Below are 22,109 nucleotides of genomic sequence, written 5' to 3' on the forward strand. Positions count from 1 at the left end.
AACTTTAGGGCGATGACTATTTTAAGTCGCCCATCCACTTATATATTTGGCAGTAGGAAAAACGCAAGGCTTCTGTAGTAAAAGTCTGACCAATAGCATTGAAAGTCACCCGTATGCATATGTACAATTGTAGATACACATATCCGGAATAGTCCGAATAACAACTTTTTTATGAAGTACTAGGAAGTATTTAGGGGATGAGCTCGTGCACGTGCTGTAATTTAAGGCCATTTTTGTTACTAATTATGGCTGCTGTTTCCTTTTTTGTCATCATTGTCACGATGCAGCTTTATTTTTGTAGATCTTAAATCATGCTACGAAACCAAATTAATTGCACAAATTTGCTAATTTCACACGTATACGGGTTTCTCAGAACATTTATAAAATTCAAGCATTGAAGTCCATATGTACATATCTGAACGAAGCTGTCTTTTTGAAGGTGTTCTTGAATTCTGGGCTCTCAAGTCCCTTTTGAAATGCATGACTGATCTCTGTAAAATGTGGAATGATAAATGGACGCGACGAGAGAATGAGTAATCCCGCAGCAACAACCCTCCTCGCCCATCGTGTTCATTTTGGACCATATCCGACCAGAAAATAGTAACGCTCTAATAATAACAAATATTGCGGGAGTTCTTTGTCGAATGTTAAATAATAATAATATTTGTGATTGAGGTGCAGTTTAGGATTTTGGGATTATCTTTTTCAAAGCAAACTTGTATGTATGCACGTTGAATTGTTGCAGTACATTGCGTAAGAAAAGTTTGAAATTCAAGTCATTTCTGTACCTGACAGTACCTACAATTACATAATCCGAAATTAATGATCAATTCAACATGTTTTTAGCATTGAATAAATAATCCCGAAATTTAAATTTTTCATTAATTATGATTAAGCCAACTGTGAATACTCATAGCAAACATGTGAGACCTAAAGAATCTTTACTTGCACACTACTTTATTAATATTTCTCAATATTTACCCTTGACAGAAATGCCAAACTATTTTACTTCTGCTGTAACATACTCTAGCTGTGGGAGAGAAGCTACATATCAAGCAATTCTATGTAATGGACAATTAAAAAAGACTGATCCAGTCCAGACGCCTCCAATGACTTTCTCAAAAACAATAATGATGCACATACCTTTTTGACCACATTTCATTTGTATCGATTACTTACGAGTACATAACCACCGGTGGAAAGTGGTGGAGTATGTAATATTGGTTGAAAAGGTATTCAAGTAATTTGTACTTTATATTTTTTGTCTTCCCAAACGAGGAGGAAACGCAGCAATTTTTGGAGTGTATAAACCATAGCTTTTTGTTCAACATTTTGCCCATTTCTTCTACAATTTCCGAAACTTTCACATACAATGGATGAAGTCTGCTTTGAGGAATCTTGCGTGCAGATCGCAATGAGCCGAACTCGAGGAGACCATCGTATTGGTTTAACGAGAAAAATGCCAGTCGTCTGAACTGCAATAAGGATGCACCTTTTTTCTTCATATCGATATCCAAGAAATTGGAGCGTTGCTGCTTATTCTCGTGGTTGTCTTCTTCTGAAGAGCGCTGGCTGGCAGTAATGATATCAAAACTAGTTGGTAACATAGTTGGTAATAAAATGGTTTATCTTTGCTCTCGCTCCCATTACACAAACGGACACACTTCATTAAAAAGATTATAGAGCACAATCGGATAAAAAATGGTGGGTTGCTGGAACAATTTTGAGAATTGGTAAAATAAATCAATTGCTGCATTTAGAAAAGTACAATTCCCAAGCATTTAAACGTTTCACGAGTATTGGACGTGCAATTTGGGCGACTTCACGAAAAGCAACAGGTACCCCATGCACTGTTTCCAAGTTTGTGCATATTCTCGGAGTATGGGTAGAAATTTAAACTGAATTTGGATAATCTCAAATTAATTGCTTCTCCAAGTGTGCTTATTCGACATGCTACGTACATATCTTAAATTTCAGCAGCAAAGCTAATCTTAAGTGCTCGTTTCTAGCACAAAATCGACCAATTTTGGGACAAATGATGATCCAATATCATAAAGAAATTTCTTGACACCTCCAAAATACAGGGTAGACGTAGATGCAAATGGTTAAATTGTTTTGCATGTTTAGTGATTGCGATGGTACTCAACTTTGGCTGAATTACGAAACATTGATTGAAGTTCCTCCTATAAAACCTTACTTTCGCAGTTGACTTTTAAACTCCATAAAAGAGCGACTTGTGAAAGACGACCACTTCAAATCTGAAGATCAAGGGCTCTAGGCTTCTCAAAGATATCGATAAATTGGTACTGATGCTGCAATCAAAGGGATAAGTGCTGCTTTTCCCTTTCAAGCCCATGTTTTAATTCTAGCCAGTGCTCGTCCTAGTCGTTCGAGATGCTGTCGCGTGACCCTTGCTGTTGCAACAGTTTAGAAATCCAATCAAATTTTAAAAATCTCAAATTGGCTGAAATTCGGATAGAGCTTTCCAGTAGCACGCAAACACAATATGAAGCCTTGTCACTGTTATTATCATTACAGCCACGGGTCGAATTGGGCTTGAACGATGCCAATTATTTTAAGATTAGATTTTACTAGTACATAATCCTTGATAGGAAAATCTCAAGTTGAAAGTTTTTTTTTCGAAAATTTAGTTTAAAACGTTTATTGTTGCAGGCATTGTTTCATTAAATCAATTGCAGAAATGTACATCTCTTTGAAATGAACTGCCACCATCAAAATAAAATGGGAAAACAATACGACACCAAAAGAATGTGTGGCGCAGAGTCAAGTCTACAAGCTGAATTATCCGACTCATTTTGGATGGTTATTCCAGGAGCAACTCCTGTCAATGTTTAACAACTTATTGCCTATCTGCAACAATGAGGTTTCATCAATTAGTGTTAGTTACACTGAAAACCAGTTGGGATGACTCGACAGTTCCTCGTATTCCTCGTAAAAGGCAGAGACGAGAAGTATTTTACCTGCATGAACGACTCTGTCTGTCGGACGACGGAGGTGTTGAAGACTGGGCACAATTACAGGGGGTCAAGTTTACTTCACCATAAGAAATCTTACCTAAGACCGTGTTGTACTCGCTCACTATGAATTGAGTCTCATCCTTGCATACATGTACATTTTTACCCCTGTTGAAAGCTCCGGTGCGACTTTATCCGTGGAAGGAGGTGCACAAGGAATAAAACACAAAATTCTGTAAATCACGATCTCTTTACTTTTTCAGTTTTTTCTCTTAGTGCCACACAAACTCTTGGTGGTGGTTACAGCCCATTGTTTCACACGGTAGGCAGCCCCAGAGGAGGTACAAGCCTTTGATGCTCTAGTCAAGTCAAATCCACCGATTTAACTCAATTAGTGTCTCACAATGGGACGGAAATTGGATAAATGCATGCAGGGACTCAATTGACAAAGCGAGGAGACTCAAGACCAACCTATTCCATTTTATTATTTTCTACTCCTTTTTAAAAAATAGTATATAATTTTACAGATGCAATATAGAAACTTTTTCGTTTATATATTTTTAAAATTCAAGACACAAAATAATGTTGCTTTATTCCATTATCGTCATAATAATAATAACAACAATGATAATTGTAAATCGTCGCAAACCACAAAACAGAGGTTGAAAAAGCTACACATTGTTTGCCATTTTGCGGCTGCTACAACCTTCAAATTATTCGTGATAAATGTAACCAAAGAAGAGTGTATAATAAGTAATATAAGAGTGGTTTTATCGTGGTTTCGAGTCTATGTGGTTGTCAATTGGGGGGAATAGCACGTAGCTTTGAGCCTGTAATGTCTCTCCACTACAGTCTCAAGAGTGGTGCAGGAGAGCTCGAAGAAAGGTGTGAGATTGAGATGGATGGACGATATTACACCTTCGTCTTTCACTTTGTCCGGCTCAAGAAATGAGTTGAAATCCCTTCTTTGAGAACCAAACAAGCACTTGTATTTGTAATGGCTGTGGTATTTAAGTGGAATACCATTATTCCATCCAGGTGAAACTCTTCTACAGCTTCTTCTTTTGTCCATAATATTATTTGAGAATGACAGGTAATTTGTCCGTCAGAAATCATCTTTTTGGTTTATCATAATTCGGAAAATAAAAGAGTTTCAATTTTTCAATTTCCTCTCTTGTTGTGGGAACAAAAAAAGATAGTCAAACTCGATTCGTTTAATAAAGGTAAATTTTCAATCTTTGGACGAATATCCAACAAACATGAACCACTTTGAATCCCTCAAAACCCTGCTTACTTTCTATGCGAAAGGCTTCATTTTCACTTATAATACTCTGAGACTTTGAAACAAAACTCTGTGAACTAAAGTGAACCGAGTAAAGTGTGGAGGCAGGTGAATTTAATAAGGAGATATCACAATCCAGAGAAACCTTTAAATTCTGAATGAACTCTAACAATATTTGACTCATTGAATATGGACCCCTGACTAACATTTTGTATGTACGTACATCTCTCTCGCCCCAATCAACAAAGTGATTATGACTCGAAATCCCCATAATTACCTTGTTGAGAATTCATATTCAAGGAGTCCTTTCCCTCTCTGCCTCAGACTAATTTAATAACCGAGTGAAATTATTTTATTGCTTTCAAACGAGGTATAATATTGGCCTTAGCTGTATTATTAAACAATCTCATCTTGTTTCATATCGAGATGAAAATAAACATTGGGCTTATTCCCTTGATTGATCTTTATCATCTCAACATCTCTCGAACACATCTTCCGACCGAGGCAAGTGTCTTAACACATCACTATCAAAATCTCATGTGTACCAAGTAGACAGCAGACATGACATGGAAATAGGATTGACGGATCTATTATCTGCTCCATTGTTAACTCTGACGGGGAGATCAATTGGATTTTTACTGTCTGACCTTCCACAACACGATAAATATTGATCTCCATTAAAAGCCGAGAGAGAGTTTGAGAAAGTTTGAATAGTTTTTTATTAGACAGATTTTTATGTAATCCTACTCTAATGACCTTAACCCTTTGAGTCCGACTTTATACATTTTGGACAGATTCATATGTATATTATCCAACTATAAGTATAATCAAACTGTAAGATTACTTACAGATATTCTACATATCTGGTTGTATAAAAACTAAATATAACGTCTGTATTTGATGGGTACTTGAATCATATTTTTTATGGAAGGACTGCCTTTCCGACTCATCTGCACACTTCGTACCAACGACCGACGTACCGGCAGCAGCAGCCGGACTCGCTTCAGGTTGCGATAAAATCTCTATTTTTTTAGTGGAAGAATTGCAGGAACCCAAGTCAACTACTGCCTGCACGTAAATAAATTAAGTACGAGCAGTGTTTGCTTTCCCTACGAGTCGCGTGTCCCTTTGTAAAAATTGCTCCATACAAGGTAAGCTATTTGGCTAGAGTTGTAATAAAATTCAGCCTCTGCATACGTAATTCGGATCCCAGTGTGTGCGTGTCTGTTGCTATTTGGCTGCAAGTATTATTGGGGCTGCTCATCCTTCACAACGATGACCGACCCTTGAGTAACAGTTGTGAAAAAACCGAAGGGATGATGACACTGAATTTCCTTCCGCTTTCCTTCGTCTGATGCTCAAAGTCAACGGTTAAACATATTACTAACGGATGATGGATTTCATAAATTTTGCAAAATTTTAACATGAAAGTTATCCATGAAGCAACACACGAATCTCATTTTCCCCAAACATAGTTAACATGGCATTTTATTTGTTCATTTTAATAATACAATGGACATTTGTCGAAATTATCATGTATGTATGTAGGAAATACTTTACAATCATTTACAAATTGTAAAACTATGTATAAATCTTAAAGATAATTAATGCCGAATATTACATATGTATTAAGCAAAATTTTAACTTGTGTACTTTCACAAACAAGCGAACATGTCTTTGTCGAAAAGAAAACATAAAGTGAGACATGATGCGGTTGTTGGTTGTGTGTTTCGTCAACCTTAAAATTAGACTTTGATAAAAATAAATAAATTACTAAACCTTGCTTAAAGCTGTAATTTTATTAAATCTCTGTTGGATGGATGGATGGAGTATTGTCAGGTCTCACTCATTCGCTTCCCGACTCCTCGGTCAGTCTTGCCCTTAGTGCATTGATGTATGTTTGAGCCATTTGTAAAGTCTCGTATTTCGAAAGTTTGTGATCCGACCCAAGCGACGGGATGACATCCCTCTAAGCAAAATAAAACAACATTTCTATGATGAATTGTAAACATTTTGTCAAGCATTTGAGGGATTTTTTAAAACAAATTGCAGTAAGATTTAAATTATTAAAATGTATAATTTACCAATTTTTCGAAAGCGTCATTTAGCCCGTCCATTCTCCTTCTCTCCCTAAATTAACAAAATTAATGTATTAGGACACTCATTAAGGGATCGTAATTTAATAAATTTTCAGATCAATTAATCGGATTTATGAAATTCTTAATAATATGCTTCTTAATAACAAAAAAGGGTTTTATGCTTAAAGCCTGTAATTAAACCTGCTGACTATTTCAGGTATGAATGCATGTACCAACTGGTAAAATAATGAGTTATTATTGTGCAATAATTGAATATTCCATCAATTATCACCAATCAATGATAGATAACTAGAGACGTTCGCACCAAACCAGTTCTGTTTCCAAGATTCGCACGATATGTAAACCAACTCGCATCAGGGAATCATTTGTATATTTTTCCTTGCACAATTAAATGGGGGCGGAATATATAATTTGCAAGTTGACCCGCGAGAATCACGAAACTATTTTTATTAAGAGTAGCACGCGTGTGTATATACGTATCTGATGGCTATATTATTAGATTACACGTTGCAGTACTAAATACATATATTATTTGCTTGTGGGGTTAGGTTTATCAGGTTCGATTGACAGACATTGCTAAACATTTGGCTTGGATTATTGTCGTTAATGTTATTTCGACCAGTTTTTTAAGAATTTTCTCAGATATATGTATGTACTGCGTGCTTCTGCTGCTGCTCTAATAGTGGTATGGACGAATTTCGATCCGTTGACTATCCATGTATCTATAAGTGAAATAAGATATCAAAGCCAACCAATTTACAGACAGACTGTCCAGATTGGATGTTAGGGTGGGCCAATCCGTCAAATTTTATGTAATTACCATCTGCAAATTCTTAATTGCTCGGGCTGTGTATCATCACTTTTCAACGTGCTGTTACGTCTTATGCAGTTTCGGGTATTGTGAGCATAAATAAATAGATATAACATAATTAAAGGTTGCGTTTTAGTAAATATGCATCTGCAGGTAATTGCAACGTGAAAATAAATTTTTATGAAATCAGGAATAAATTTGAGTTAAACTCTCTGTCTGTCTGCGAATGAGAAATGAGAGGCCTCTTAATACGTGGTGGTGTTGATTCTCATGAAAACTATAATATTCATTTATCTACTTGTCTGGCTATGTGACTGACTGGGTTTACCTGAACAGAATATTAAGCAACCTTTAATTGATGTATTATATGTACTAAATAATTGCTTATTTATCACGGACCAATTTGAGGCTTGCATTTCGCATGCAATTCCACACACACACCGGCCGGGTCAGTGTTATTAATTCTGCCTAAGACTTTTGTCTGGACTCGTAATCTCACTCCTCACCAGGAGAAACTAACCTAGGCTGGTCGTTGGGTCGTTGACAAGTTGCATATGGTCCAGATTGCTAATCAACGTCTGCCCACAGATGTATTTCACTCGTCAGAAATGACAAGTGTGAGAAAATGGGGTCACCATTATCTAATCAAATTAACGCTTCCAAATAGCACGACAATGCACGACTACGTATTTATCGCAGAGGTGAGAGAAAGTCAGAGAAAGCGTATGGAATGGAATAAATTGCATTAAATGGTGACTACCTCGCATTGGCTGCCAATCTCCTTTTCTTGAGAACGACGGGTGGGGGAGGCTTTTCACTCTTCCTCCGCCCACCGACGCCCTTCCGCTTCGAGGGGATGGCGCCTACGACGTTCTGCTGTTGTCCTTTGCTGTTCTTTTTGCTGGTGACCACCCCACCACCACCTCCCCCAGCCACCCCGCACCCATTACTGCCACTCACTGGTTGTAAACATGAAGTGGCCATGATTTCATTCTTAATGTGGTTGTGCACAACACTTTCCGGACTGAAACCGTGTCCCGGGTAGGAATGTCCAGGTCGAATAAATGCTTCTCCAACGGAACTGGGATTGCTGCTCAAACTCTTGTCGTCCTCATCTGGCGACCAATATGTGGGTGGAAGGTAGGCGGCGTCTTCGGCGACAGAGTCCCCAGGGGAATTTATGTATTGAGCATTCGGATGGTAGTTGGGGACAGGGGAGGACAAATGGGGATGCTGGTTCTGGTCGTAGTAATAATTGTGGGAGGAAAAGTCCTCTTGATAAAACGGTTGTTGGTAATGGATATTCATTTCGTGTCGACGAAATAATTTGTTTTGAGGCGAAATTGATAAAGTGAGGTGAGGAGAGAGAGTAATGGGGAAAGCAAAAGCTTAGTTTCTGATATACAGGGAAATGTGAGACTGGTGGATCACGTACACGTTCCCTATGTACGTCTCACTTGGCCTCCAACAATAAAATCGATAATTGTCACTAATTTATTTCCAAAAAGTCTCAAATTTTATGAAATATATTTCACAACCTTAATGGACACTTGTATTTCTTGCTTAAATATCACTGAACAGCTTATTGCTACTTTTTTAAAACCGTTTCTCGATATTGCACAATTTCTCCGATCAAATACTCAACTGAAAAACTGTATCTTGTTGATCATTTCGAATTGGATGGATTTTTGGAAACGAGACCGGCGTGTTCGGAACACCGCAAGTGAGACGAGAGAGCGTGGTGCTTCAGAAGGGATCGGTTGAAAAGTGGATGATAATTTCAGGTGAGTTCAGGAGTCTCGAAATCAACCACCACGCACCGAGGCTACTTCTTGCAATGAAGGTACACACACATGAACACGGACGGACGACGGACTACTTGGCTCAAGCCTTTCTTTTACTTTTACGTGCTCATCACTTGCAGCAGAAGTCGTAATAAAAGTCGGATGCAAGTGAGACTTGGCCACTGCCAACTGCACCACAACAGGTATTTTACGGCAGGTAAAACATTCATCCCTCCCCCAACGTCAGGCTCCATATCTCTCTGCGTGGTGATGCCCGTTTTAAAATAGAGCACAGCCACCAGCCGAGATCCTCATCTCATCTCAGCCTCTTTGTAATGTCTCTCTTGACTTTGGACGACCAAGTTCATTGCAACCATTTATAGAGTTTTAATGTTGATACAAGAGTGGCAAATTTGCATGGCTCGTTCCCCCATAAAATTTACTAATTTGGACGACATGGGCCAAATTGGCAATTGACGTATTCAATTTACTGTCAAATACCCGTGGGGTTGAGTATTGGCAAAGTATTACTAGGTCACTGGGAAGGATGCGATCTTTGCTGCTTATTTTTAGTGCAATGTTTTAATGGCATTACGAAATATGCAAGAAAAAATTAGTGTAACTTGTTGCGAGATTTGAGTCAAAAATGGAGCTCACACATCTTTGAACAGAATACTTGGATAGCATTCCAGCGTACGTTTGATACATTACAAATTCATTCCAGCCAGCAAATATGTATGTAGTTAATCAAAACCTGTAATTTTCACTGCAAAAATTATTACCTTTTTTTACAAGATGACATGAAGTAGGTATCTCTTGTGTTCCAGTTATTTGTTGTTTTTTCATCCCTCTTCCAATCTCGATGGATTGGATTAATTCGACCGGGCTGAAATCCTAACCATTTCTAGAAATTTGCTGAATGGGATACATTTTCAAATATTTGCATTGCCTTAAGAAACTCTAGATTTACATAAAAATCAGTGTGGCATGTCAGCGACTTTACTTTACCATTTGATCCACTCTAATGAGTCCCAGCTATAACGACGACATCAGCACATCCTCTAATTTGATAATTTCATGTTCCTGCGTAGATATTTCATTGCACACACAGCCATGACTGTTTCCCACATGTTTTCTTCGCTTGGGTGCAACGGTGGTCATGCAAACGTCTACGTGGTCACCACAGTCTCACCCATTCATGAATTGATGCCGATTAGTAGCATCTCCATTTTTTACGCAGGTTGGGAAGAATCCTTAAACTTGATTCTTTCATTTACCTCTTTTCCTTTCCCATCAAGCATACAAAATTTGCATTTTGATGCCAGCAAATTTTCAAAGTCGGGATAACAAACCCATAATCTGAGTAGGACACATTCTGCTTGTAGAGAAACAAACTCATCATTTTAATGGACTTGTAATAAACACATTCATTCCCATTCATCCACAATGAAATGAATTTAATTTTGATTTTTTGCCTCACAATTTACTTCTGAATTTCATATGTGCGGGATTTCACCATGATTTCACTTTGCTGTTGGTTTGTTAGTATTGAACATGGGCGAGAAATATTTCTGCTGGTTCATAATGTGAAAGAAATGTGGAATTTTCTTAATTTATTCATTCATGTTTGGTTTGACACACATCATTAACAGCATCAAAAGTGGGATAGTGAGACCTGTGAGACGCCACTTATTCGTGCAAACTTCAATAGTTCCGGTGGTAATGCTCCTTCCTCATTATGTACGAGAAAGGCTGGTACTGATACGACGACTAAATATGCGTCCTTATTACAAGCTGCGGGGGACATGACACCACCAAACCGTAAATAAATGTCATTAATAAGCTCTCTCACAGTGGTGCACACTTCTGCCTCTGTTTAGGACGGATTTAAACCAACCATTCGAATCAAAATTGGAAAACACAATTTCTCCACATGACTTGACTACATGCAAATTACCTTATTCACACTCGACAAAAAACCGCATTGCTTTTCTTTCTTACGTGTTTTTGATACAAATACAAATGACTTTATTTGCGTCTTTATTCCTTTTCAAAGCTGTGTGTGTAGATAATGGTCATATTGGTATTCGAAGAAGATGATTTTTGTATTGACATCTTCTTTTCAAAGTCATTATTAGATATTTGTTGTACACACTATGGTTCGTAGCATGGACGCAGCTCGGCTGTGGGTGGATGATCGGTGAATTCATCTTCATTATTATTAAGTAGATAAATACATCACAAAATGAAAAAGTCGGCTATGATTCTCTTAATGAGATTCTTGGAACATCTTGTAAAGTTGTGGATGAAATGACATGTTTCACACGTACATACTTTTAAAATATTTAACTTGTTTCCTCCAATTATTACCAGTTCCAGGAACCCTGATACACTATGAATACTTAATAGTCGATGTGTAAAGGGGTTTCCACAAAATTGTAACCAAAATTACAATAATTTGTTCAAATAACGTACTGATTATCGCTTTCCATAATATATACGAAGTGATGGCGTGGGATAATAGTTTGTATGGCCAAGTAAGGCACTGCTCTTATGCTTGGTGTCAAAGTTTTATGAATTCCGGAAGGAGCAACAGTATACATGGACGAAATATCGCATGTACATCGAGTGAACTAGATCCAGGTAATACCAGCTCCATCCTGAAGTAGGATGCAAAGTTGTGGAAGTGAATAACTTCCGATGAGTATTACTATTATTGTACATCAAACTGCATACATAATAAAAGTAACTACGGGAAAGTGTATATAGTGATGAGGGAACTTATTAGGGTTGCCTTGTTGCCTCCATAATTGAACATATGCACACACGTAATAATTAGAAGAACCCTTAATGATCCTCATTGAAGACCGTTAGATTGCTACTTCCGATCCGAATTCCTCTTCCCAGGTGTTCTCCCCTCCCTCTCGTTCGTTCCTCACTCGTCCTCAGGTGAGAGTCCCGTCTTGTTCAGAAGTTGCCTTTATTTTATGACTTTGTTGGCCTAGGAATGATATGCGCATCAACAACCGGACGAGGTGTGTTTTGTATGAAACTACATTAGATGATCTTTTTCGTCCGTATTTTTCTGGCAATAAGAAGGGGACGTGTTGTAGGTGGTGAAATGGACTTTCGATGCGGCTGGGAATTTTTGTAATTAAAAGAGCAGTTTCATTAGTAAAATGCATTAATTTTATGCGTGTGACCATACACTCTTTTCAATGTTGTCAGATTTTGTTTTCGTAACTTTTGAATCAGTAGTACGAGCTGTGCGTCGTAAGCGAATGTCAAGTCCATTGAAGCTGAAAACGATACTACTTTGCAAAGTTTTGAGGTAATTAAGTGTAAAAATTGAATGGATCGAGTCATGAAATGTAAATAAGCGCCCAGGACATGCAAGTGCATAAAGCCCAGTCAAATATTATGACAGATCCTGATTGTCAAATAATTGAAGTCAGTCAGACTTGTTCCTTTGGTGCAAAAGTGTAAAGTCTGTAAAGAGATTTCCCACGAAGCAGCCATCTGGCATGGCATGACGGTGCAAGATCATTACTCGTCGTTCCTTTGGCTTGTTGGATAAACTAAAACCATCAAAAAATCTAAATTCGACACTCACATTGGATTTGTGATAGTATAACAAGAACGGTAAAATAAGTTACAAAGTGGATTTAAATTGTCATTAGCTGCTTTATTTTGCTTTGGGATGCTACTCCTAAGAGATGAAGACGAGACGCTACCAGAACAAACTTTACCCTTTCCTTTAATCCATCCAACGTGTAGGTATGTACGTGAAAGGCTTTCTTCAAGGAAGAAGGATCCTAAATCTCAGTCCTGCTTAGCAAATTACACATTTATTTACGCAACCGAGTTCTCTGTGTGTTGTGTTTTGGGTATGAAAATTATTAGTATTAGTTATGGTACAGATATTCAGTCCAAATATTTACTTCCAGCGAAACTGCTCAAGTAATGTACTCATTCAAATTTAAATATGTATGTGCAGTGCAGTTAATAATGCATAATAACCATCTCAGTTTGTTAAATGAAAATAATATGTATGTGCAAATCTATGTAACATTTTCTGTCTCTTAATTTGTCAAAAGTTTGACGGGTGGGGCAATTAAAATTTGAAGCCAGCCAGATAAATGCTTCTTTCTTTTTGCAGCTTTTTGTGCTGAAACCAGCGGAGATAAAGTTTGATAATGCATTAAGTTCGTTGGGTATGTGTGGATAATCGCAAACAATGCTCTACATATAACCAAGATTGAAATGTAATTCGAGTGCCCATTTTCGAAATTCAGCTGAAATATGTAATGTAACACATCACTTGTGCAGTGGGTTTGCTTACTCAAACTTCAATGGCAAGGAAGGAATATAATGCTCTGCTTGACGGCATTGTTAAAGATTGAGTTCTTCATCTCATTGTTTTAATGATGAATAAAAAAACACAATTCCTAAAATCCACAAAGTCATCCAATGTTTTGTCCCTTGTGGATGCAGCATAAGTCACAAAGTTAAAGTTTACATGCACGAAGAAAAGAAGGATTATTGTTTAAATTGAAGTAAAATAATTTTCAATGACTTGCCCAAATTAACTTTGAGATAATATTCTCTAAGCGTAAGATACTTTCATTGTAAAAAGTGGAAAATACCGCGTGTAGCTGATAAATCCGGTAATCTAATAAATTATTACCCAGTATAACGGATAAGCGTATCTCTATTTTATTCACTCATATCTGGCGACCTTGTCAGCTACCGTGCTTGGACTTGGCCACTGGGACTTTGTATGTATGACCACATTTGATATTACGGCATCAGCACGTACAGTATGCTCACCAATGTGTCTCACCGGAAGTGAGGAGAAAATACGGATATGCATAGATCGAGGCTTGGCCATCATCTTTACATAGCTACATACATATAAATACGTATACTTGGACATGAACGACCATATTCGTCAGTGTGACAGTTTGCATTGTCCGTTTCCCTGAAAGTTTGGACAAAAGCGTTCATCAATTAAGCCAATTTACACCCCTCATTAAATACGAAGCAATGAGCAGGACTGCAGGAGCAGTACTATTGCCCAGATTGCATGATTATAAACCTTTATGCATTCTGGTGGCTGTATGAAATTATTTTTTATTTCCTGCAACTCCGTTTCCATATTTTACTAAACCCCTCAAACTCTGGTAATGACAATGAGCTTCAATTTTTGTCACTGAGGAAGGACAAGGTTACTGATATTGATTCCAGGTTAAATACATGCACTTCCTTCATAAGCCTATTTCACACTATATGCGAAACTAGAAACGCCGAAAAAACTCATGCACACAAATCATCTTTGTGTAAATGGTGTGACTAACGAGAGTTGACCGAGAGTTTCTGCTACAAAGTTCTAGATAAGTTTTTTAAAATGTTGGAAGTATCAAGTTTTATATTTGTCCTATTTCTTAAGTTAACTAATCAAATCCAGTTTGAAGTGACAAGTGACAATAATGTGACGAACAGACAACAATTTTATCCAAATGTAGTTCAATTACAGTTTCAGTATCGCCCTGACCTGGGTGGTCCGTGGCAAAATAGTCAGGCGTCGTGGGGACGACCTGTTTTCTCCACCAACAACCCAATCATGTTTAACGGTCCCGTGGTGTCAAGCAAACCTTTGGTAGGGGTTGGTTCCGCAACTCCCGTATTACAATTTCCAGGACCAGTTAACAACAACGCCTACAACAATAATGTCAACAATGTGAGCAGCAGTTCAGAAGAGCCAATGAATCTGCAGAGTCAAAATATGTACGTACAATGTATGCATTTTTCATAAGGAATGTCATTGAGGTCATTATCTGGGTGGGCTTAAGAAGTTAATCCCAAATGGTTTTATTCAGACGAGACAAAAACGCGAATTCTGGGTTTAAGTCCACCAATACTTGCAAATGTGGCATTGATAAGACGGCTCACAATTCTTTAGTGAGAATTACTGGAGGAATACTTTCCAAAGAAAATGCATGGCCTTGGGTACTTTCCACTTTATACAATGAAAGTATTTTGCATTTAAAGAAGATTAACTTTAATTTAGGTTGCAGCAATTGTCTATGTGAGTACAATTGGCATTTCTACATATGTACTATTTAATAATGCAAAGGCCACATGACGTGTTTTCAACCGGTGTGTTATTTAGGTTGGTGGAAATTCTCCGTTTTGGTTTTGTGGTGCCAGTTTAATAAATGATAGGTGAGTTTTATGCATTTAGAGATGGTAAAATTAGTGTATTGTGAGAATAAGCAAACAGAACATTAATTATTCTCCTAAATTTACGCAGGTATCTGATAACGGCTGCACATTGTCAGCGGACAATGCGTCGCAGAGGAATATCCAATATTAGGATACTTATGGGAACAAATGGAATACCCACAAAAACTGATAAGTCGCAACTATTCGAAATTGCAGACTTAAAGACACATCCTTTGTAAGAGGAAGGAATACACCAATTCTGGTATTATTTTGTTTAATAATATTTCCGCTTATTACATTTTAGGTATAAACCCAACATTGAAGAATACGACATTGGATTGATAAAACTAAAGCATAAAGTATACAACACGATTGAGGATACATACTTTAAAACATTACGATTCTCGAATTTTCTCTTGGTTTACATAATATCCGGCTTTTATTAGGTAACGTTTTCTGACAAGATTTCGCCAATCTGCCTCACGCAACGAGGATCTCCTTTTACAGATAAAATGGCGATCGTAGCCGGATGGGGTTCGATAAAATATGGGGACAACCCTCCGGACAATTTGCGTGAGGTTGAGGTTCGTATTCTGTACAGCTACATATGTGTTTACATGCATATTTAGGGACATATTTATTAAGCATTAGCCAGTAATATATAAGGTTGTTGAAATTCATTAGATCAAAGTAGTGACAAATGCCTTGTGTCAGAGGGAATACTTGTACAACTACGGAACCAGAATTACCTCTGCAATGTTATGTGCATGGCTTCCAGGAAAGGATTCCTGTCAAGGGGATTCCGGCGGAGCTCTATTTTTGAAAGACTCAGGCTCACAAGCATACACACAAGTACATAAGTCTAATTTTGAAGGCAATAAAGTCTCATCCTCGGAGACAGAGAGATAAAAGTTGTGGTTGTGATTGTCCTTTAATCCATTTTCAGATCGGAGTTGTATCTTTCGGACCTCCGCAATGCGGTGAGACGCGAATTCCTGGGGTTTATTCACGAGTAGCGTCGGCTTCCAGGTGGGTCCAAGCCAACACGAAGGACGCCGTTTACTGCGAAGGATCCTTTTGATAAGAGACCGAGACTTTGGAACTATTTTTTACTAGTCAATCTTAATGCATGCATGTACATATCTGTTAATAGAATTATGATTACTACTTTGTGTCAATTCAAAGCATGAATAATAAAGTAAAGGTCTAATGTATTACAACACAAATCGATAGCTTATGCTCGTTCTTGCATTGCAACTGCGTTTGGTTGAAATGGCACTCGTTACTTGCTAACTTGTTAAGTATAACCACTTGCGCTTTCATGTTTGCCTGGTTTGTGGGACTGGGCCTGCAAAAAATTAATAAGGTGTGCATACTTTTTTTTTAATGCAATTGAATTTTTGTTGCGCACCTTAATTTTTTGTTTGGAGTAGAAATCTGCTCTTGATCTTGATTGTTAAATTGAAATTCATCATCTCCAAATAAGATGATACAATAAAAATCATTTTTATTACACGAATATACAAAAGTTAAAGTTTTAAATTATAAATGCTTGAAAGTAGCTTAGGGTTTCAGGTTGAACTAGATGTTTAGGGTGAAATTGGCAGCTGCATGCACATTTACAGTAAACCAATCCTTCCTTATTAGGCTTCATACTTCGTCAAAATGGATGCTATGATTGTTGGACTTTGTGGAAATGTAAAAATGCTAATTATACATTTCATTTGGCTGTAGCTTCTTCGTTGTTCATATAAAGAATCTGAGTGACCTTAAACAAACAGATCTGTACATATGTATGTAAGCAGCTTCGTGTAACAAGTTGATGGACCAGGTTGACAAAAAAAAACTGTTGTAATTGCATCTGAGGACTTGCGCCTGGGCGCAAATTTTCAGGTCAAGATATTCAGGTGAATGCCAATATGAAATCAGTTTTTCCCATAAAACTGGTTGGCGCAATTTGCGTGTTGCGGTGCAATGAATAGAAAACATGACAATTTGTATAAATCGTGGTGGTACTATATCTGATTCAAACTGAAGTGGTAAATCAATGGCATGTCAGAAAAATACCACCAATGGTAATTATGTACTGCCACGAGGAAATCAAAAATTCGCTTTCGTTTAGTTTTACATTTTTTGTGTGTTTGACATGCAGGGAAGTAAATGTTGGACATCAAATTTACATACTGCCAAAATTCATGCACGTACATGTGTATGAATTTATTGAGTGTTAATGATACCCAGGCCGATGATAAGTAAAGTAAGTGTTAACTGCCTGGTTGCATTCTTTAATAATTTCCGTCTATTTGTTAAAATAATTCTTCTTCCAACAAGTCATAAAATGTTGAACGAGCAAACTCATTCCAAAGATCTTAACTCAAAGGTACCATTTTTATAGTATATTATTAAAAATGACAATGAACCGTGCCCTGCCCTGTGCAACGACAGCGACGGTGCCTCGACCCTCGCTCATCATCCAAGTTGATTTTTGTAAAAACTTGGACTTGGACTTTTTTTACAGCTAATAATGTTGGACTAATACAGATACTTCACATTTTCACCTAGTTGTTTAATGCCTGTTGTGTTGTATCGTGTCACTCATTTAGCAAGACGTTCATCTATCTAAGATTTACAAATGTTACGACTGATCTGCTACATTTTACCAGTTCGTCAGGTAGCAAATCATAAAATGGCATGCATCAATTTATTTACCTTAACTGAGATTGACCAAGAGATTCTCATTTCTCTTGAAGCCTCATCATCACTGCCAGTGCATGAGAGCTAATGAGGAGGGTTTCTAATCCTCATATTTCCCTGTAGAAATTGTTCAAAATTGGCCCGATTTCTTTTCTTACGTTGAGTAAGTAGCATTATCAGTGCATCACAGTTTCAGATACATATTTTCTACTTATAGTTTCTGTACAGTTCCGTGTAGTTCCTAAAATAAGTTTACAGTTGGCGTGAAAATGAAACCCTTTGGTGGAAAGTTCCTAGTTTATGTGATCTTAGTTTTGCTTTCTGTTCTGAGCACAACTTCTGGGTTACTTCTTTCTGGAATGTTGTTCAATTACATGATTGGTTCCTATCTTGCGAGAGGGCTGATGTCCTCACTAATCGCAAACAGTTTTAGAACAGGTAAGTCGGTAGTCCCAATTTCCTTGTCCATCCAGCATCTGCATATTCAATTGGTATACACCTGAGCAGTGCTGTCGACATCCAACGTCCCTGGCAAGGAGATATCCACCACAATGATTAGTCAAAATCAGAGTCCAAGCAGTATCGATACAATGAATGCAATTGGAGAATTTGTGCAAATGCTTGGAATTGGTGAATATATGAAGGATCTCTTTGCCGAAGACGAGTGCAAAACACGCAAGTGCAGAAAAAAGAAGAGTAAAAGGTACACATCCATTTGCATTTGTTTCAGTTCCAGTCAAATTCATGTTCATCTCAACCAATAAGTAAAAGTAGTTCCAATTTATCAACTCTAAAATTTTGGTATGCTCAACGTCACACAGGAAGCGAAAGAGGAAGGAGAGTGAAGAAGACGGTGTCACTTCATCAGACCCCGTATTTCATGATTCCGAGGATTACTCCAAGTACATTATCCGGGGAAACAGGCAAGATCCTGAAGAGATGGCGAATGACGAATTGGCCGAGGACGACCCCATGAACTTTTACTACATCATGAAGGACCAGCACAAGAAAATCGCCCAGAGGAAGAGACAGGATCAGGCCATACAGTCTGAAACAACATCTGAAATTGATGATTTTCACCCCCCGGCATTCTTGCCTCCTCGAGATCGCTTACCCCCACCTCGGATCCAACCTCCCTCATTTTTTCGAACTAGACTACCAATTTTTATACGGTTCCGAAAACAAAGTGTGCCTGTGAAAATTCAATTTCACTGATGACATCGAAACAAAATGCAATAATCTCAATATATTCAAAATGGAGTCAAAGTGAAAGTAAATATCCTGCATGCTTGTATTTATATACTGTTAGTATAAATCAGTAAACCTGAAAAATTGGGATGTTCCTTTAGTTAAATAATAATATGTAGCTACATTTACATATAACGTTTATGCCGTGTGGATGCAACTGTTGACTGTTGGACAATACGTGTAGTTGCCAGAGTTCAATGTGCTTAATTCCGTCATTTTGTATAAGGATTTTGAGGCTACATTTTTAATAAATCTATTCAAAGTTCAATTATTCTACTTCTCTTGGGTTCAAAGTCATTTGAACAAAAGTAATTTTATTACATACACTCTCATTATGTTATATGCAAAGACGATAAAAAAGTTAAGTTTAAGCTAAGTTAAATAAGTTAAAATACACAGATTAATGTGGAGAAGCTGGGGGTTTATTGGTAGTAGCTTGTTCGATAGCATTAATTTTTTCTTCAAGCGCTGAAAATGCGACGCGAAGGGATTCAGTTTGCATAGATGAAGGTTGCAATGTTTTCAGAACGGTTTCCATTCGAGTTGTCCCCAGTTTATGACACACGTTGTAGACCAGCCGAAGGAGATGTTTCGTCACATTTTCTTGAGGAAGTCCAGGACATAAAAATTCGTCAAAAACAACTGTACAGAAATCTTCAGCAGCAAACTCATCTTCGATTCCGATTAGTAGAGAAATCTACAACAGGCAATAATTTATTATTACAAGTCGTGTGTCACTACTGTCACTTGCGCTTGGTAAAGTTTATGACATAATTTATTATCCTCTTACCAGTGAATGTAGATAAGGATCGTCATACGAATGACTTCTATAAGAAGTGGATAAGCAACCCAATACCCGCATCAAACCGACCTTATCCTTTTGACGAGCTAGTTGTAAGGTGTAGTACATCGCCAAAGTAGCCGCAACTCCAGAATCATTGACATACGCCTGGAATGCATCCGGTGGAGGCCCTAAAACAAATGTAATGGATGCTATTGATACATGTGTACATATTAAGCAATTTACCGATAACAACAACACAGGGCACGTACCCGAATGCTCAATAATTGCGATGGCGGATTCACGCTCGTCAGGAGGTAGTTTGGCATTCAAGTTTCTGACTTGATCATCCACCATGAGCGACAACAGTGCAGGAAGGAATTTGGTAACTATTTGAGAATCAAATTTGGGCTCCTTAAAGTGCTGAGTAGTCAAGATGTCAATGGCGCTTAGTCCCAAAGACAGCATACGAAGCAGTAGGATTAAAACATGGTTTTCTCGGGGATAACTTTCATTTATCATAATGGTCTATGAATAGAAAAATATGCACAAACATATCAATTGCCAATATGTATATTTACAATAATTAACATAAAGTACGATGAGATTAAAGTAAAATTACCTGCATAACTTTCATTGAAGTCTGAAAAATAATATTGAAATACACGGGTTTTAAATTTGATTTTTCTTAGTTATTTATTGTCATAATAAAATAAGCATTTGAGATTTACCGTTGCCAAAAAGTGGATGGCAAATGGATCACAAAGAATGACAGACAAGTCTCCAAGAAGCTTATCTTCTCCCTTTTTGATGCTATCCAGAAAACCCTGCAACTCCCTGGAACGTTTCGCATCCATATTCTTCTCCCTGATACAAGCATCCATACACCACGTAAATTTGTGGCACGGGTCAACAGACATAACCTCCTAAAACACAACATTTTTAGTACTTATAAAACAAGGCGAAATAAATAAGATTGCTACACAATTCTCGCAAAAAACTTACTTGAACTTCAGCATCGTGAAGTGCCATGAGTAGTTCCGCACGGAGAGAACAATAATGAACATTCTTTGTACGCACGAATAGTGTTCTCAAAAACTGTAGAACCATGTCATACAATTTGACATTGTTACCAATCATGTGCGTCAGCTTCTTTACAACTTCCCCTTGTCTTCGAATCTATTGCAAAGAACAATATTTTTTACATTTTATTGTATCACAAAAATGCATTTATAAATGTTCTGCTATACGTTAATACCTTTGGCGAATGAGTAAAAAACAAATTGACTTTGTTCTCATAACTGAATAAACATTGCTCTTTCTCCTTTGTGTATTGCGTAAAAAGAGGAGTGACTTGATCCCCGTACAACGTTTGGTTATCCTTCCAAATCTGTCTCTTTACCTCTGTGTCGCATTGCTCATATAAATCTTTATCGTTGAGAATAACGTCTAAATATTTGTCGTTAATTGTGGTCATGTTCTTTAAAATTGAAAGAACCTGCAAATCAACAACATTAACACCAACCAATCAGTGATTGTGACTTGAGTCATAATTCTTACCACTGGTCGTAGAGGCTTAATTTTGATGACTGGAAAGCTTTTACTCAAAAGTTCCTTCAATTTTTTGTCCTTTTCCTTTGGCTCCCATTTCGTACCAATTTCATTAATCTTCTTTATCAAGGTGTCTCTCAATTCCTGTTAAACGAGGACAGACATTTTAGATATGATACTCACATACAAGCCTAATTAAATTTACAAGAAATTTGAGTACCTCCATGACGGCTACATGAAAGTCCAGCCTTGATGTTCCATGTAAATCTAGCAAAGGGAGCATGGGTCGAAGGGACGGCAGTAGAATTTCATTTTCAGACTACAAAATATAACAAAAAATTACTACCGAATCGATGTCGAATTGGCATTGACCTAATACTCGCAATACAAACCAACCTGAAATTCCTCGATTGCTTTGAGTGGGTCGGAACAATTAGTCAGGGCTTCACGAAGATAATCCCGTCCAGGTATCCCGATCTCCTCCAAACCAAACCCGGTTCCCGTCGACATCTCGAATTAGTATTTTTATTATAATATTGTTTTATTTGGCACCGTCAACCGTCACTTCACGTAAATTCTTGTGACATTCAAATTATATATTTGATGATAACCAAACCAATACACGTTGTTTTATTTATTTATATGCACTCATTATTTTT

At 37.5% G+C, this 22,109-nt stretch overlaps 3 protein-coding genes and 1 long non-coding RNA gene across 4 annotated transcripts; 2 read left to right on the forward strand and 2 right to left on the reverse strand.

Annotated features, from left to right (window-relative positions):
• Positions 1-5,713: 5,713 nt before the first annotated feature.
• On the reverse strand, positions 5,714-8,019 carry LOC110845070. The gene is made up of 3 exons (XR_002547488.2): positions 7,928-8,019; positions 6,342-6,387; positions 5,714-6,226 (listed from the first exon to the last, which is right to left on the reverse strand). It is a non-coding gene; the product is annotated as an uncharacterized LOC110845070 (long non-coding RNA).
• Positions 8,020-14,226: 6,207 nt separating this feature from the next.
• Positions 14,227-16,390, forward strand: LOC110843527 (chymotrypsinogen A). The gene is made up of 9 exons (XM_022089493.2): positions 14,227-14,738; positions 14,831-14,960; positions 15,022-15,039; positions 15,124-15,176; positions 15,265-15,411; positions 15,481-15,535; positions 15,623-15,760; positions 15,861-16,028; positions 16,123-16,390. Exons 1-9 carry the CDS (start codon positions 14,359-14,361, stop codon positions 16,255-16,257), a joined length of 1,224 nt encoding a protein of 407 aa, XP_021945185.2. The 5' UTR covers positions 14,227-14,358; the 3' UTR covers positions 16,258-16,390.
• Positions 16,391-17,845: 1,455 nt separating this feature from the next.
• LOC118434413 lies at positions 17,846-19,386 on the forward strand. Its single transcript, XM_035847887.1, has 3 exons — positions 17,846-18,308; positions 18,378-18,573; positions 18,692-19,386. The coding sequence occupies exons 1-3, from the start codon at positions 18,140-18,142 to the stop codon at positions 19,083-19,085; spliced, it is 759 nt and encodes a 252-aa protein (XP_035703780.1). The 5' UTR covers positions 17,846-18,139; the 3' UTR covers positions 19,086-19,386.
• A 3-nt stretch (positions 19,387-19,389) lies between these two features.
• Positions 19,390-22,099, reverse strand: LOC110843733 (negative elongation factor B). The gene is made up of 10 exons (XM_022089761.2): positions 21,847-22,099; positions 21,671-21,769; positions 21,460-21,594; positions 21,158-21,397; positions 20,905-21,078; positions 20,631-20,825; positions 20,522-20,542; positions 20,172-20,427; positions 19,909-20,090; positions 19,390-19,815 (listed from the first exon to the last, which is right to left on the reverse strand). Exons 1-10 carry the CDS (start codon positions 21,958-21,960, stop codon positions 19,519-19,521), a joined length of 1,713 nt encoding a protein of 570 aa, XP_021945453.1. The 5' UTR covers positions 21,961-22,099; the 3' UTR covers positions 19,390-19,518.
• Positions 22,100-22,109: the final 10 nt, after the last annotated feature.

This window comes from Folsomia candida, unplaced genomic scaffold (genome assembly GCF_002217175.1).
Source record: "Folsomia candida strain VU population unplaced genomic scaffold, ASM221717v1 Fcan01_Sc002, whole genome shotgun sequence".
Classification (NCBI taxonomy): Eukaryota; Metazoa; Arthropoda; class Collembola; order Entomobryomorpha; family Isotomidae; genus Folsomia; species Folsomia candida.

Excerpts from the sequence above, each read along its gene's own strand:
- LOC118434413 (XM_035847887.1), top strand. The coding sequence starts at position 18,140 with ATGAAACCCTTTGGTGGAAAGTTCCTAGTTTATGTGATCTTAGTTTTG. Across the intron at positions 18,309-18,377 it reads CGCAAACAGTTTTAGAACAG|TGCTGTCGACATCCAACGTC; the intron begins GTAAGTCGGTAG and ends ACACCTGAGCAG. Across the intron at positions 18,574-18,691 it reads AGAAAAAAGAAGAGTAAAAG|GAAGCGAAAGAGGAAGGAGA; the intron begins GTACACATCCAT and ends AACGTCACACAG.
- LOC110843527 (XM_022089493.2), top strand. The coding sequence starts at position 14,359 with ATGTTGGAAGTATCAAGTTTTATATTTGTCCTATTTCTTAAGTTAACT. Across the intron at positions 14,739-14,830 it reads AATCTGCAGAGTCAAAATAT|ACGAGACAAAAACGCGAATT; the intron begins GTACGTACAATG and ends GGTTTTATTCAG. Across the intron at positions 15,761-15,860 it reads ACAATTTGCGTGAGGTTGAG|ATCAAAGTAGTGACAAATGC; the intron begins GTTCGTATTCTG and ends GAAATTCATTAG.
- LOC110843733 (XM_022089761.2), bottom strand. The coding sequence starts at position 21,960 with ATGTCGACGGGAACCGGGTTTGGTTTGGAGGAGATCGGGATACCTGGA. Across the intron at positions 21,595-21,670 it reads TTCATGTAGCCGTCATGGAG|GAATTGAGAGACACCTTGAT; the intron begins GTACTCAAATTT and ends CTCGTTTAACAG. Across the intron at positions 20,826-20,904 it reads TTCACGATGCTGAAGTTCAA|GAGGTTATGTCTGTTGACCC; the intron begins GTAAGTTTTTTG and ends GTTGTGTTTTAG.